Genomic DNA, 16461 nt, shown 5'->3' on the forward strand with positions numbered 1-16461 from the left:
AAAAAAAAAAACAAAAAAAAAAACCTGTGAATTCATATTGATTCCTCCGATTCCATTCCAGCACCATAGGGTTCATGCTATTCTCCCCCTTATTTGAAACTCTTTGACAATGAGAAACTTACCTCTTATCCACTAGATATTAACTTAGTGTAAATCCCAGAATGCATAATTTCAGAAGTTCTAACTCATACGCCTGTGAAAAATCTACAACTAAAAGTACAATTTTTGTGAACATTCTTGTCTTTAGTCTTAAAGTATTCAAAATATGTTTTTCAAAGTTACTTAGCTTAGTTCTTTTCTTCCCCCACTCAGATTTCAGTATGGTGATGTTAATCATTTGTAATATAGTTAGCTTCATTTGTTTGTTTGTCTTCCATTTTGGTTCTCCCCAAATCCTTGTTGATTGTATTTATTTGCTGCTTTGAGTGCTGAACCATTAACATGGTCCTAAAAGTCAGAACTATACAAAGCAGTGTTACTTCCTCTCTCTTTTCTACTCTGTGCTACAGCCCCTTGTAGAGAATAAATCTCATTAGTTTCTTTTCTTTTCTTTTTTTTTTTTTTTAAGATGGAGTCTTGCTGTTTTGCCCAGGCTGGAGTGCAGTGGTGTGATCTGGGCTCACTGCAACATCTGCCTCCCAGGTTCAAACAATTCTCATGCCTCAGCCTCCCGAGTAGCTAGGATTACAATTGTGCACCACCACGCCCAGCTAATTTTTGTAGACACGTGGGTTCATCATTTTGGCCAGGCTGATCTCGAACTCTTGACCTCAGGTGATCCATCTGCCTCAGCCTCGCAAAGTGCTAGCTAGGATTATAGGCGTGAGCCACCATGCCCGCCCTAGTTTCTCATTTATCATTTCTATGTTTCTTTTACACAAATGTATGTACACAGATACATACACATTCTTCTTTTTTTTTACACTATAAATTCAGTTTTCCACTTTGCTTTTTGTACCTGAGAGCGTATACTAGAAATCACTCCATCCTGGGTTTTTTTTTTCCCCTAACAGCTGCATTGTGTTTCACATGTGAATATACCATAGTTAATTCAACCATTCTCCCATATCTGGGCATTTAGATTCCTTCACCAGTATTTTATTTACATTTACAAACAAAGCCGCAATGAATAACCTTTTACATATATATTTTTATATCGTCAGAAGTGTCTTTTCAAGGTAAATTCCTAAAAGTGGGACCACTGGTTCACAAGGTGAGTGCAGATGTAGTTCTGTGAGGTTCTGCCAGATTCCAGTTATGCCAGTTTGCCTTGCCTGCAGTAGTGGAGTGCCCATTTCCCCACAGCCTGGCAAGCAGCATGTGTTGTCCAACTTTAATTTTTTTTTTTTTTTTTGCCAAGCTGATATTTGAGAAATGGTTATCTCAGTATGGTTTTAATTTGCATTTCTCTAATTGTGAGTAAGGTTGAACATCTTTTCATGTGTTTAAAGACCATTTTATAATTTTGTGAATTGTTTATTCATGTCTCTTCCCATTTTTCTGTTGAGTTTTTATAAGCATTCTTTATATAGATAGGAATACTAGTCCTGTATCTGTGATAAATGGTGCATTTATTTTTTCCCTCTTTATCAGTTGTAAGGTTTTTTTTTGCCATGCAAAAATTTTTCATTTTTTTTCTTCAAATTTTTCATTTTATGTAGTCCAATTTATACTGTTTAAAGATTGTCAATGGAGTTTTGAGTCAGTAATTAGAAAGCAAGCTTTTCCCTACATGGAGTTAAAAGAGGAATTTACCCATGTTTTCTTCTAGAACTTATGGGATTTCATTTTTTCATATTTACATCCTGAGCCATTTGGAGTTTCTCTTCTTATGCATGGCATAAAATACAGATCTAATTCTATCTTTTTCAAAATGACTTCCCAGCTATCCCAGAACCACTTATTATGAAGTCTGCCTTTGCCCTAGTGATTTGAAGGTCCTGTTTATCATATATTAAATTTCTTTTTCTATTTTGAGTCACTTGTGGACTTTATTTTCTGTTCTTCTGATCCATTTGTCTCTTCATGTGTCTGGACCACACTTTACATAGGCTTCAGAGTATGTTTTGGTGTCTGGTATGGTTCGTCTTTGTGGCAGTGTTCTCTTGGCTGTTCTTGAAGGTTTGTTTGTTTGTTTGTTTATTTAGAGACAGAGTCTCACTCTGTTGCCTAGGCTGGAGTGCAGTAGTGCAATCTTGGCTCACTGCAACCTCCGCCTCCCGGGTTCAAGTGATTCTCCTGCCTCAGACTCCTGGGTAGCAGGGATTACAGGCGCGTGCCACCACACCCAGTTAATTTTTGTATTTTCAGTAGAGACACAGTTTCACCATGTTGGCCAGGCTGGTCTTGAACTCCTGGCCTCAGGTGATCTGCCTGCCTCGGCCTCCCAAAGTTCTGGGGTTACAGCCGTGAGCCACCGCACCCAGCCAGGTTTATTTTAAATTTGAACTTTAATATCAACTTATCTTTTCTATAAAAAATTTATTCAAATTTTCAGGCTGGGTACTGTGGCTTACGCCTGTAATCCCAGCACTTTGGGAGGCCGAGGAGGGCGGATCACTTGAGTTTGAGACCAGCCTGGCCAACATGGTGAAACCCTGTCTCTACTGAAAATACAAAAATTAGCCAGGCATGGTGGTGTGCGCCTGTAATCCCAGCTACCCAGAAGTCGGAGACAGGAGAATCACTTGAATTCCGGAGGCAGAGGTTGCAGTGAGCCAAGATTGTGCCACTGAATTCTGGCCTGGGTGACAGATCAAGACTCTGTCTCAAAACAAACAAAATTATTCACATTTTCTTAAATTTGTTAACTTAGGGAAAACTGACATTTTCATTCTTTCCAGAAATAGGCAATGTGTTTCCATTTGTTTAAGTCTACTTTTGTCTTTCAGGAGTGTTTTAACGTTCCCCTTGTATAGGTTTTGTATATTTACTTTTTTATCTTATTTATTTTTTGAGACAGGGTCTTGCTCTGTCATCCAGGCTGGAGTGCAGTGGTGTGATCTCAGCCCACTGCAGCCTCCACTTTCCAAGCTCAAGTGATCCACCTTATCTTCCCAAGGAGCTGGGACTACAGGCACACACCACCACACCCAGCTAATTTTTTTTTTTTTTTTTTTTTGCAGAGACAGGATTTTGCCATGTTTTCCAGGCTAGTCTCCAACTCCTGGGTACAGGCAATCCTCCTGCCTTGGCCTCCCAAAGTGCTGGAATTACAAGTGTGAGCCACTGTGCCTGGCCTGTGTATTTATTACTAAGTTTATTCCTAAATAATCTCTGTTGCTACTATACATGGAGTTTTCTCTACCATTATTTTCTCTGCCTATTATGTATGTGAAGACTATTTTTGTGTGTGTTAATTTTATACCCTGCTACCTTGCTGAATTATGTTATTGTTTCCATTAATCATTAATTGTCTCAGGTTTTCTAGGCATACTATCATTTTATATAGAAATTGTTTTATTCTTTAATGCCTCCAGTTTATCTCTTCAGCTGCATTAAGTACGATGCTGCGTAGCAGTGGAATGAGGGAGCTCCTTTTTTAGTTCCTGATCCTAGTGGAAAGGTGTGGCACACACTTTTGTGTTTTACTTTTGCTCCTGCTGTTGTTCCTACACCCTGGGGTGATCATATTTCTTTCTTCTCTACCTTTCAAACTTTTAATTTTATTTTTTACCCACACTACACAGATGTAGCCCTTTCAAACTTTTATCCACCCTTCAAGGCCTGGCTCAAATGACACTTCTCCTTTTGAAGCCTTCTAATTCTAGTCAGAACGTTTTGTTCATCCTATTCCTTCGTTATTTTTTAATTTTTTATTTTTTTTTAAATGGAGTTTCACTCTGTCGCCCAGGCTGGAGTGCGGTGGTGCTGTCTTGGCTCACTGCAACCTCTGCCTCCCAGGTTCAAGCAATTCTCTTGCCTCAGCCTCCTGAATAGCTGGGATTGCGGGCGCCTGCCACCACACCCAGCTAATTTTTGTATTTTTAGTAGAGACAGGGTTTTACCACGTTGGCCAGGCTGCCCTTGAACTCCTTACCTCAGGTGATCCGCTCTCCTCAGCCTCCCAGCGTGTTGGGATTACAGGCGTGAGCCACCGCCTGGCCCTATTCATTCGTTATTATGCCACACGATAATTCTTTATGTGTACTTTTACACCACTAGGCAGAGTAGGAGCTGCCCAAGAGCAGGCCTGAATCTTACCTCTGTGTTCCTAGTGCAGAGCCAGGAATTGGCACAGCTTCTGCTCTGCCTTGGGATATCTTCGGGTGATATCACAGAATTCCAAAATGAAATCAATTTTAATTGAGTTTATTTTAAAAAAGAAGTATATGCGAGGTGTGCTACTTTAGAAAAAAGAATTTTCAAAATTAAATTATGATAGATATCGCCATATTCTAAACAATGACCAGTGGCTTTTTCTGCTGTGGATTTTTTTTTTCTTTTCTATTTGAGTCAGAATCTTACTCTGTCACCCAGGCTGGAGTGCAGTGGCATAATCTTGGCTCACTGCAACCTCCACCTCCTGAGTTCAAGCGATTCTCCTGCATCAGCCTCCCAAGTAGCTAGGATTACAGGCATATGCCACCACTCCCAGCTAATTTTTTTATTTTTTGGTAGAGGTGGAGTTTTACTGTTGCCCAGGCTTGTCTCAAACTCCTGACCTCAAGTGATCTGCCCACCTTGGCCTCCCAAAGTGCTGGGATTATAGGCATGAGCCACCACACCTGGCCATGCCCAACTAATTTTTGTATTTTTTGATAGAGCCAGGGTTTCACTGTGTTGGCCAGGCTGGTCCCGGACTCCTGACCTCAGGTGATCCACCTGTCTTGGCGTCCCAAAGTCTGGGATTATAGGCATGAGCCACCGTGCCTGACCCACTGTGGATTTTTCATTAAGTTTAAACCAGAAGTTATACACGGCTCTTGGGGGCATCAAAATAGGGACAATATGTATATTAGTAAAAAAAAAAAAAAAAGGATTTTATAACTCTCTTCTTACCCAACTCATATTGGATTTGAGGTTAATTTCTGGTTGCATGGGTGTTCTCAAGGTTCCTCCATTAGATTACTAGACATGGAGAAGGGCCCCATTATCCAGCCATATGAGACTCACAGGCTGAAGGTGGGGACAAGGGAGGGTAGCAAATAGTGTTTAAGCCAGTAGCAAATTCAGGGCAGCTCTCAAAGATTAAAGAAAACCTCAGCTTTCGAGTCTCATACAGCACCACAAACATTATCAAGAGCTCTTTGCATGTGATGATGTACATGGGCAGACACAGGTGCTATATTTAGGTCTTTTCTAGCCTTAGGATCTTGACCTTGGTGAAGACTAGACTCTTTAGAGGCAATTGAAACCATGCCTCCAATTGGCCGGACACGGTGGCTCATGCCTGTAATCCCAGCACTTTGGGAGGCCAAGGCAGGCGGATCACAAGGTCAGGAGATCGAGACTATCCTGGCTAACACGGTGAAACCCCATCTCTACTAAAAATACAAAAAATTAGCTGGGTGTGGTGGTGGGCACCTGTAGTCCCAGCTACTCGAGAGGCTGAGGCAGGAGAATGGCATGAATCCGGGAGGCGGAGCTTGCAGTGAGCTGAGATCGCGCCACTGCACTCTAGCCTGGGTGACAGAGCGAAAAAAAAAAAAAAAAAGAAAAACCATGCCTCCCATTATGGCCAGATCAGTATGCTAGTTTCCCAATGACCCTCTAACAAATTGCCACAAATTTAGTGGCTTGAAACAACGTGAATTGAGTATCTTACAGTTCTGAAAGTCAGAAGTCCTAATTGGGTCTCACTGGGCTAAAATCAAGGTGTCATCAGAGCTGTGTTCCCTTCAGGAGACTTTGGGGGAGAATCTGCTTTCTTGCCCTTTCCAGCTTCTAGAGGCCACTTCCATTCTTTGCTTTGTAGTTCCTTTCCAGCTTCAAAATCAGCAACGGCTGGTTTTTTCCACACAGCCGCACTCTGACCTTAACTCTTCTGTCTCCCTCTTCCATTTCTAAGGATCTCTGTGATTACACTGGGCCCACTTGGCTATTCCGCATCAGCAATTAGAAACCTTAATTCCAATTGCTACCTTAATTCCTCTTTGCAGTGTGACATAACATCTTCAGAGGTTCATGGGCTTAGTATATGGACCTCTTTAGGAACCATTATCTTGCCCACCACAGCTTATATCACAGCTGTCTGGGGAGCAGGTTCAACAGCTGCAAGGCAAGCCTTGCAGAGGGCATCTTCACCTTCTGAGACGTGAGGATGACCCAAGAACAGGGCTCATTCATTTGTTCTCTTGTGGTACCATGCAGCTCCAAATATTTCTTGAGAGCTGTGTCCTAGACAGCCATGCTAGGGATACTACAGTGAACAAAATAAACAAGCTTCCTCAACTTAGAGACTAGAATGGGTATCAGGTATCAGGACTAGGGTATAGGTATAACATAGTCACATGACTAAATATATAATTTTTAAAAAGCTGTGTTTAGTTCAATAAAGGAGAAGTTCAGGGTGCTTGGAGAAGACTTAATGGTATGTACTGCCTTAATCCAGGTCAGAACGTCTTCCCCTTGAAACTGGTGTTTGAGCGGAGCTGGAAAGGATGAGGGCATGGGGGTGGGGGTAGAGCTCAGGGAGGGCGGCCTGTGCAAAGGCCCTGGCAGGGGAAGGAGCCTGGGGACTTGAAGGAGCTGAGGGATGGCCACTGTGGTTGGAGATCAGAGCCAGAGGGAGACGGTGGCACAAGGGGAGGCTAGAGCGCTTGGTAAGAGCCCAGATCATGTTGGAGAGTCCTGGAAGCTGTGCAAACGGCCAAAGTACCTGGGTATTTAAAATATTTGAATGGCTTTATCTGGGAGGGCTGACAGAGCTGAATGTTGACCAGATGACTTTAGCCGCTAGTGTTATATGAAAAACGGGCTTCAGTGAGGCAATAGTCACCCAATTGTAGCATCTGAGAGACAGTGATTACTTAGATGAGAAGTGGAGATAGTTCATTTAGGAGCCAAAACTAGCAAGACTTGGTGATGGATTGGTTATGGGGGTTAAGGAAAAAGGTCTTAGGTTTGGAGAAGTAGATTCAGGGCTTAGTAGGACCATGAATTCAGTTTTGGATATGTTAAGGGAATGCTACTTGCATGTAAGCGAGTAAAGACCCACAGTGCCGCCCATCATCTTCCTCCCTGCAGGAGAGCTCTACCCCAGACTCATAAGGCCTCAGATGGCCACAGCGCTGAAGTTAAGAAACCCAAGTTCAGTGGCTGCTTAGAAGAGGGCAAGCCAGCTAAGAGCAGCCAGGAGAGTACAGCATGAGAAAGATGTGTCAGAGTGAATATCAAGTGGGGAGGACTGAAAATGGGTCCTGACTTTAAGGATGTGGTAAATTCTAGGGGGGTTTCTGTGATATGGGGGTCAGTGAGGGAGAAGTTTTGTTTTTTTAAGACAGTCTTGCTCTGTTGCCCAGGCTGGAGTGCAGGGGCGCGATCTCGGCTCACTACAACCTTTACCTCCCGGGTTCAAGTGATTCTTATGCCTCAGCCTCCTAAGTAGCTGGGATTACAGGCATACATCACTACCCAGCTAATTTTTTTGTATTTTAGTAGACAGGGTTTCCCAGGCTGGTCTCGAACTCCTGAGCTCAGGTGATCCACCCGCCTTGGCCTCCCAAAGTGCTGGGATTACAGGTGTGAGCTACTGTGCCTGACCTAGAGAAGCTTTTTTAAAGTAGAGTTAAAGAGTAGGAGAATGAGAAGATGGAGACAGTGGGTGTAGACAGGTCTACAAGTAGAGATAAAGCGGTAACTGAAGGAAATGGGATAAGGTTAGGCTATTTGTTTGTTTATTTATTTATTTATTTAGAGACAGAGTTTCACTCTTGTTGCCCAGGCTGGCAGTGACTCAATCTCAGCTCACTGCAACCTCCGCCTCCCAGGTTCAAGTGATTCTCCTGCCCCAGCCTCCCTAGTAGCTGGGATTACAGGCACCCGCCACCACGCCCAGCTAATTTTTTATATTTTTAGTAGAGACAGGGTTTCACTATGTTGACCAGGCTGGTCTCGAACTCCTGAGGTCTCGAGCTCAGGCGATCCACCTGCCTCAGCCTCCTAAAAGTGCTGGGATTACAGGCATGAGTCACTGTGCCTGGCTATTTCTGTATTTTAAAGATAAGAAGACTGGGCCCAGTGGCTCATGCCTGTAATTCTAGCACTTTGGGAGGCCAAGGCGGGAGGATTGCTTAAAGCCAGGAGTTTGAGACCAACCTGGGCCACATAGCAAGACCCCGTCTTTATGAGGGGAAAAAAAACCAAAACTGTGCATAGTGGTGCATGCCTGTAGTTACAGCTACTCCAGAGGCTGAGGTGGGAGGATTGCCCAGGAGTTTGAGGCTGTGGTGAGCTGTGATCACACAGCTGCACTGCAACCTGGGCAATAGGGCAAGACCTGATCACAAATAAAAAAGTAAAGATGAGAGGCATTTGAGCATTTGAAAATGCTAATATTCTGAGGGGGCTGGGATGCGGAGATAGGGAATGACTGGCTTTAACCTGGAAGGGTGGCTTCTGCTGTAGCAGGAGAGGAAGGAAAGATGGATGAATTCATCCAGTGGCCTACAGAGGCTTCCTTGACCTCTGCCTTTCACAGTCCTGGTGGAAGCTTTGATGGCTCAGGAGGGGAGTCAGCAGCAGACCATTGATCCCAAACTGAAGATTGTCGTGTGCCTTTGAAGTCAGGGAAAGGTATAGTTTTAGGACTTGTTGGACCAATAATGAAGGTTCTGGGTGTTCTGTGAACCATCACCAGCAAAGAGGGATATAATACTGGTCAGATTTCTGAAGAGGACTGTCACCTGGAGCATTTAATGAGCAAACTTTCTCTTTGGAATCAACAGTGCAGTTCCTTTTTTCCCTCCAGTTTTCTTGCATGTTCTTTGGAGCAGTTTCTTCTGACCAGCAAGAACACTTCAACCACCCTTTCGACAGTCTGGCAAGAGCAAGTGACAGTGAAGAGGACATGAATAATGGCAGTTTCTCTATATTCTAATGCTTAATGATGTCTGAGCTGGCCCACAGCCCAGTGACTGGCTCATTTGCCCCTCAAGCACGAGTTTGCATGTTTAGTGTCTAAAAGAGGTTGTCCAGGACTTCCTTGGAATGGAGGATGGGCTTTTAAACCACATCACCTTGTACAACAACCATATCTAGAAATAGCTGTTTGTCAAGTGTATGTAACTTGCTTTAAATCCATTATGCTACTTGGGAGGCAGAAGAGTTTTCTGTGAAGGAAAAAAGCCCATTAGAGTTATTCAATTCAATGCATGTTCACCCTAGAGCTTTTAACATCTTTGCTAGTTTTATAAAGGTATTTAAACTTTATTCAACAGCCATTTGGAGTGCATCAAGATGGCTTGAAATGGAATTTTGTGATTTGTAGTCAGGTATCTTTTGTATTTGATTGCAAACATTTGGATTTTAGTTTTCTCATGTAATACCATGGCCTTTTTTGTCCATTGTTTTTTATATTTTAAGTAGAATAAACCCTGGAAAAAAGATCAAGAATAAAAATATATAGTCACTTTCACTTGGTTTTTTTAGACGGAGTCTCACTTTGTCACTCAGGCTTAAGTGCAGTGGTGCCATTTCTGCTCACTGCAATATCTGCCTCCCAGGTCCAAGTGATTCTCCTGCCTCAGCCTCCAGTGTTGGCTGGGATTGCAGGTGCGTGCCACTATGGCGGGCTAATTTTTTGTATTTTGTAGAGACAGGGTTTCACCTTGTTGGTCAGGCTGGTCTTGAACTCCTGATCTCAAGTGATCTGCCCACCTCGGCCTCCCAAAGTGCTGGGATTACAGGCTTGAGCCACTGCGCCCAGCCTGGAGTGTTTTTACGTATTATAAAATTTTATTTCTGGCTGGGTGCGGTGGCTCAAGCCTGTAATCCCAGCACTTTGGGAGGCCGAGACGGGCGGATCACGAGGTCAGGAGATCGAGACCATCCTGGCTAAAGCGGTGAAACCCCGTCTCTACTAAAAAAATACAAAGAAACTAGCTGGGCGAGGTGGCGGGCGCCTGTAGTCCCACCTACTTGGGAGGCTGAGGCAGGAGAATGGCCTAAACCCGGGAGGCGGAGCTTGCAATGAGCTGAGATCCGGCCACTGCATTCCAGCCTGGGCAACAGAGCAAGACTCTGTCTCAAAAAAAAAAAAAAAAAAAAAAATTTTATTTGTTAACCTCAAATTGTTCTGATTTTCAGATGTGATTTTTTATTTTGCAGTGTGATGCAGAAAAGAATTTAATGGAAGTGATGCCAAATATTTCTGTATTACCTGACATAGAACAGTATCCTCCACTGCCAAGACAGCCTGAGTTTGGAGTGGAATAAGGTAGAAGACAAATGTCTCTGTTCTTTGGCCCTTTAAGAGTTAGCTTTTTACCTGTACAAATGGACTAAAAAATCTGGCACAAAACATAGTTATGTAATGTCTTATGATGTGTGCCTCTCCCTCCCCCAAACCTGTTTACAGTCAATTATAACCTGACAAACGAGACTTTTGTAACATCTTATTGTTAAGTCTTTCTGAAACCTTCAAACCTAAGGAAATGTTAACGGGCAAACAATTGTAGTTTAGACTTTGTGAGAAATTCATAAAGGTGGCGGAGTAGATTAGCATGCTTTAGAACTGTGAATAGAGTTCTAACTGAAACCAGAATGAATTTGGCTCTTGTAGCTTAGTAATGAGTCATAGCTACCCACAATAACCTAATAAAAACTCAAGTTCATCCCAAGATGTTCCTTAGTGAATGAAAATGGGCCTTAACCAAGCTTTTTGTGGTAATTGGCAATGCCCACATAATTTCAACTAAGTCCTTTCACATGGTAGGCTGAAGATTTATGTATCTCATGCTTACACTGATGATTAACACTGAATTTCTGATATTTCTAACAAATGCAGATTTGTTAGACACAGGGAGCTTTTATACACAAGAGTAACTCTGTAGGTCTCTGCTGAGGATAACATTTCTGGTTCATTCATTGAAATAGGCAGAGGGGTTTAGGTCTTGAAAGCATCATCATCAGTAATAGCCTGGATGCAGCATTGGACTATTAAAGACAGTTAACACTAGTGGGGCATAGTGGCTCATGCCTGTAATCCCAGCACTTTGGGAGGCCCAGGTGGGAGGATCACTTGAGCCCAGCAGTTCAAGACCAGCCTGGGCAACATGGTGAGATCCCATCTCTACAAAAAATACAAAAATTAGCCGGGCACTTTGGATTTTAGAATTTGGATACAAAGTGCTAAGTTGAAATACAGTCATCTGTTGCATAACAAAGTTTTGGTCAATGATGGACCGCACAGACAGTGGTGGTCCCATAAGATAATGGAGTTGCCCTATACAGGTGTACCGTTTTTTGTCTTTCATACCATAGTTTTGGCTGAACCATTTCTATGTTTAGATATTAAAATGCTTACTGTTGTGTTACAACTGCCTACAGTATTCAGTACAGTAACATGCTATACAGGTTTGTCACCTAGGAGCAACAGGCTATCCATATAGTCCAGATGTGTAGTAGGCTAGATCATCTAGGCTTGTGTCAGTACACAATGATGAAATTGCTAAGGATGCATCTGTCAGAACATCTCTGTTGTTAAACAACACGACTCTACACCAGATTTTTTTTGTAGTTTCCCTCTATACTTCCCTCTATATATGGAAGGTGCAAAGCCTCAGCTGGGAAAAACTTCTATAATTTACATTCAATTGTCAGTCCATATTGATGAATTTCTGAGGAAGCTCACCTGATGTAGTGAAGCAGCCAGTTGGAGCCAGTTAAAGTAGTAGCATATATTCAGTGCTAGAATGACTAGGAGGCTTAGAAATGAGGACTTGAGACGAACAAACTCAGTGTCAAGGGCTGGTGTCTCACTTAGTTACTATTCAAACCAAAAGAAGTACACAGATTAGTATAAATACTATGTTTATTAAATATCTTTACAGTTTATTTAAATGTATTTACAGAACTATTCCTGCATAAGTTATAATTCAGACATCCAAATTCAGGTAATTGCCTCTTGGGTAATAAGACAAATAATGATAGTCTCAACAGAAAAAAAGCAGCTCATTAGTATACACACAGATTCTAATTTGCTTCATTATTTAGCCATCTTTGCCACAAACTACCTGCTAACAGTTAAAATTTTGACATGGACACATTTTAGTTGAGAAGTTCAATTTTGCAAAGAATTTAATTTTAAATAAATAGAATCCAAATATGTTCTGCTTCATGTTTTGTTTTATAAGCAGATTTTGGTTTTTTGATACTGTAAAATTTTTAAAATGCAAAAATGTGATACAGTTTCCAGAGAAACTGAATGCTGTAGCTTCTACCAAAGACAGCTGGTATAAGGTGACCTAAGGAACCATGAACTTACCAAAAGTACAAATGTTTACAGTTCAAGCCAATATCTTGTTTACATTCTCCCAAACACTCAAAGCTGACTCAATAAATTCCCACGATTCCTGCCTAACTTGTTACTTGGTATGGTGGGCTAGTGGTACTGAAGGTGGTTTCCATCTCCGGGCTACTGTCCTATCCAGAACACATGCAGCTGATAGGAGACGATGCTCTCCCATCACGCAAAGCTTAAAACCGAGTTTCTAATCTAGACACAGCCCAACCCCCAGACATGCATACCTGGAATGGATTCTTTTGTGACTTAGTACCCATCAACCATGTCAAGCAAATACAGTAACTCAGGACAAATAACTTGTTCCCCCTGCCTCCCATTTCTTCTTTTAGTTTTCAGAGCCTATAGACTCTATTGCATCTCCATTTGGTAAAATTTTTTTTTTTTTGTGCGCAGGCAGCTTAAGTTCATAGGAAGAAATAAGGTTCTGATATGTTTAGAGTGCACATTTTAAAACAGAACAAAATAAAAATTTCAAGCATGTGATAAAAATATTGATTTTTATAATACAGTATTGCTTTATAAATATAGATGGAAAAGCTATAAACTTTACTGGTCTTTGGTGCATCCAGAGAGGGATAATTTGCCATTTGTAAATTAGAAATCCAAATTTTTTCTTTTGTTATAAAAGTCCATTACATGAGGCAAGTGTGTGTGTGTGGCTTAAAATACAATTAACACACACATCAGGTTCAGAATCAGACCCACCAAGTGGTACAGCACAGTAACAACCCATGGAAGCTTGGGTCTGTGACCTGGAAAATTCTACTATGGGTCCAACACAGCCTCTGACCACTGAGAGTAGGGGAGATACTTGTTAAGCAGCACTCCAACTGACCCCCCCGGCAGTCATAAAATTAAGTGCATAACACAAAAAGAACAGGGGAAAATAGAGAAAATATTTTATGTCACTAATCTATAGGCCAGATCCAAAGTCAATTCCACTGTGAAACTCAATTCTTGCCCCACTACTTTCAGTATCACTGGAACAAACACATTGTCAATTTCTAACAATCATTTCTCAAAAAGGTAAGCTGAGTAAATGAGTTGTGTATAACACCACCAATCTAGCTTTACAAAGATTGTGTTTGACAGGTTAAATGAGAGCAGAGAAAAACCAGAAACTTGACGAGCACTGCTCTTACCAGGAATTAAACATAGGCGTTGGAAAATGAATGCAAAATATATCCAGATCATAAGGCTACATACCTCTTACCAAAAATAATTGAAAACCTAAACAAAAGAGCTGAAGTTGTCAATCCTAATATAAATGTATTCCTTCTAACAAAACCCTTCTGGATGCAACTTTCTTTACTTTTTAAGTACACAGAGACTGCAAATAGTTTGTGCAAAATAAATACCCCGCCACTTGCCACTCATGCTTCTGTGTTTTATCATAGCATGATTTCTCCTTAAATAGAGTCTCCCTCCAGACCCCCCACCCCGCCCCCACCTCGTCTACCAAAGAATTCTGTTTTGTCAAGTTAGGGTAGTTAAGGCATTCTGACATGTAATTAAAGGTGATTCAAAATAGATTATCTAACATTATGCCAATTTAGGAATAGTAGATAAATTACTGAACGGCTTACAAATGAATAACTCATTCTTATTATAAATGAAATGCCTGTTACAAGCATGATGCATTGAAATATAGTAATGACATGTACATGGTACATGTTAAACAATTTTAAATAAAAGCTTGACAGTTACTCAAATATACAGTACAAATTCACAAAACAAAATCTTTTAAAACAAGTTGAGGTAACCTCAAACATAAATTTTAATGCAATAAACCAGGGAGTCAGTATCTCCTTTAGAGAAAGACTTTCTGTATTCTCAAGTAGATTCTCATCAGGTTTAATTGCATTCTCATCTATACACCAATGTTACCTGACTTATATATAAAACATGGCTTTAATTTAAGGATTTCTAAGTATATATTTTTTTCTACCACCAAGTTAATGAAGGAAAAAACTGACCCAAAAATATATATCTTTACAGCAGTCCACTTGTACACAAACCTTAAAAATAAGTTTCAGCTTGCAGATAATGGGAAAACTGAATGCGGGGTAGATTTGTAAGGAAACTATACACTGCAAAATGGCTATTCGGAAACTGTAAACATTAAGCTTTGATTCAGAAACCCCTACATTTCTGTGTGGGGTAATTGTAAATGTCAGATCATCACTGGGAGTTTTCCTCATGGACGTCTGTGCTGCTGCCGCTGCACACAGTGCTCTCTCCACATGGACTCACTGGATTTGGTGCATGCTCTATAGAAAGCAAGGCTACTAATAAAAGGTCTGAGAGTACAAGTATGGGTAGGTAGCATGACCACTGAAAGCCAACAAAATTCAAAGTTACAGTTGTTTGTTCTCAACCCTTCAGGCCTTGGGCCCTAGAGTTCCCATTCGGGGGCATCCTATCAGACAACTAGGAGGAATTTCAGCCTAACATTAAATTTCTAGGCTTTGAGGGGTTTTACAATCTTGAATATTATTTCCATAAAGAAATACTGGTAAAGTGTCTCCCCCACCCCTCCTGGTGATCAGACCTTAGCCTGTGATTTGGACTAATCAATAAACTGCCAAAACTTTAACCATAGGAACACAAGCATCTTTTTAAAAGCATGAAATATTTGCACCCATAGAACTAAAATGGATTTTTCTCCCGATTTGTAACAAAAAAGCTTCTGGGATCAAAACTGTATAACCCAGAGCAATGTTTTAGAGCAGAATCATAAGCCCCTGAAAAATAGGAGTTTATAACAAAGACATAAAGCCACACCAATCATCATAACAAAGACTATGCCTGTGGAGTACACATGTAACATTTCTTTTGATGAATAATGTATGTTTCTAGATGTATCATTACGTACAATTTGTGTTAGACTTGTACAATCCCTTTAGCACACTAGGATTTTGAATTCACTTTACCAACATTACTCTTTTCAATACTTCAACTACTTTTGAAAAGAAACAGCCACGGTGGCACTGAACACCTCCATCCCCATCATGGAAAGAACATCGAGAAATGAAGGCCAATCTTCAAATCTTGGATCTCTTCAATTGCTGCCGGCAGATATGAGCTAGTGAATGATAGTAGTGGTTCTCAACAAAGATCTCAATGGGTCTCAAGAAGACAGGCAAAAGACTTACATCACTGGCCATTGAGATCAGTGGCAAAGAAATGTGGTCCTGCCAGCAGGATCAGCACACATGGCAGGGGAAATTTGGGATGATGAAAGGAAAGGCAGGACTCGACACCTCGGCTAGTCTGTATACTCAGCCACTATTGAAAGAAGGACGGTGATGTCATCCGGCTTTCCACCTACAATGAAAATGAGAACCTATCAGTATATTTTAAAAGGAAAAGTCAATAAAAAATGTGTACTTAAGGCCGGGCGCGGTGGCTCAAGCCTGTAATCCCAGCACTTTGGGAGGCCGAGACGGGCGGATCACGAGGTCAGGAGATCGAGACCATCCTGGCTAACACGGTGAAACCCCGTCTCTACTAAAAATACAAAAAACTAGCCGGGCGAGGTGGCGGGCGCCTGTAGTCCCAGCTACTCGGGAGGCTGAGGCCGGAGAATGGCGTGAACCCAGGAGGCGGAGCTTGCAGTGAGCTGAGATCCGGCCACTGCACTCCAGCCTGGGCGACAGAGCAAGACTCCGCCTCAAAAAAAAAAAAAAAAAAAAGTGTACTTAAATAAGTACTAGGAGACAAATGCTTGCATTCCAGGCAGTTTTGGTTTGTCAGTATACCCTAGTAGAATAAAGAAAAAAATATTTGATAAAGAAAAACAGTTAAACAAAACTCCAAGAAATTATATGAAACTGAAGCTTAAAAAAAAAAAAAATCTTCCCTGCTCCTTTACAACAGGAGCTCTATTCAAACAGCCACCACATCCTCTGTTCACATCAATCTCAGAGAATCTGACGAGAAAGTTACATGCTTCTATACCCACAATCCTAATTTAGACAAACATATCCAATGTT

The 16461-nt window shown here is 41.4% G+C and overlaps 2 protein-coding genes across 6 annotated transcripts in view; one reads left to right on the forward strand and one right to left on the reverse strand.

The window, feature by feature from the left end:
* The window catches only part of RAD9B (RAD9 homolog B (S. pombe)), a 41800-nt gene extending 31019 nt beyond the window's left edge, over window positions 1-10781 (forward strand). For 3 of the 5 annotated variants that reach the window (XM_011997862.1, XM_011997864.1, XM_011997866.1), the window contains one exon: window positions 8912-9576. In XM_011997862.1, coding sequence (XP_011853252.1) covers window positions 8912-9040 — 129 coding nt within the window. In that variant the 3' untranslated portion in view covers window positions 9041-9576. Of the gene's footprint in view, window positions 1-8911; window positions 9577-10269 lie in introns of those variants that run through there. The other 2 variants (XM_011997863.1, XM_011997865.1) reach the window with 2 other exon arrangements.
* A 1175-nt stretch (window positions 10782-11956) lies between these two features.
* The window catches only part of PPTC7 (PTC7 protein phosphatase homolog (S. cerevisiae)), a gene marked incomplete at its 5' end in the record, with an annotated part of 49519 nt that continues 45014 nt past the window's right edge, over window positions 11957-16461 (reverse strand). Inside the window, one exon of the mRNA XM_011997933.1 lies at window positions 11957-15793. Coding sequence (XP_011853323.1) covers window positions 15735-15793 — 59 coding nt within the window. The remainder of the gene's footprint in view (window positions 15794-16461) is intronic.

Source organism: Mandrillus leucophaeus, unplaced genomic scaffold (genome assembly GCF_000951045.1).
Source record: "Mandrillus leucophaeus isolate KB7577 unplaced genomic scaffold, Mleu.le_1.0 Scaffold55, whole genome shotgun sequence".
Taxonomy (NCBI): Eukaryota; Metazoa; Chordata; class Mammalia; order Primates; family Cercopithecidae; genus Mandrillus; species Mandrillus leucophaeus.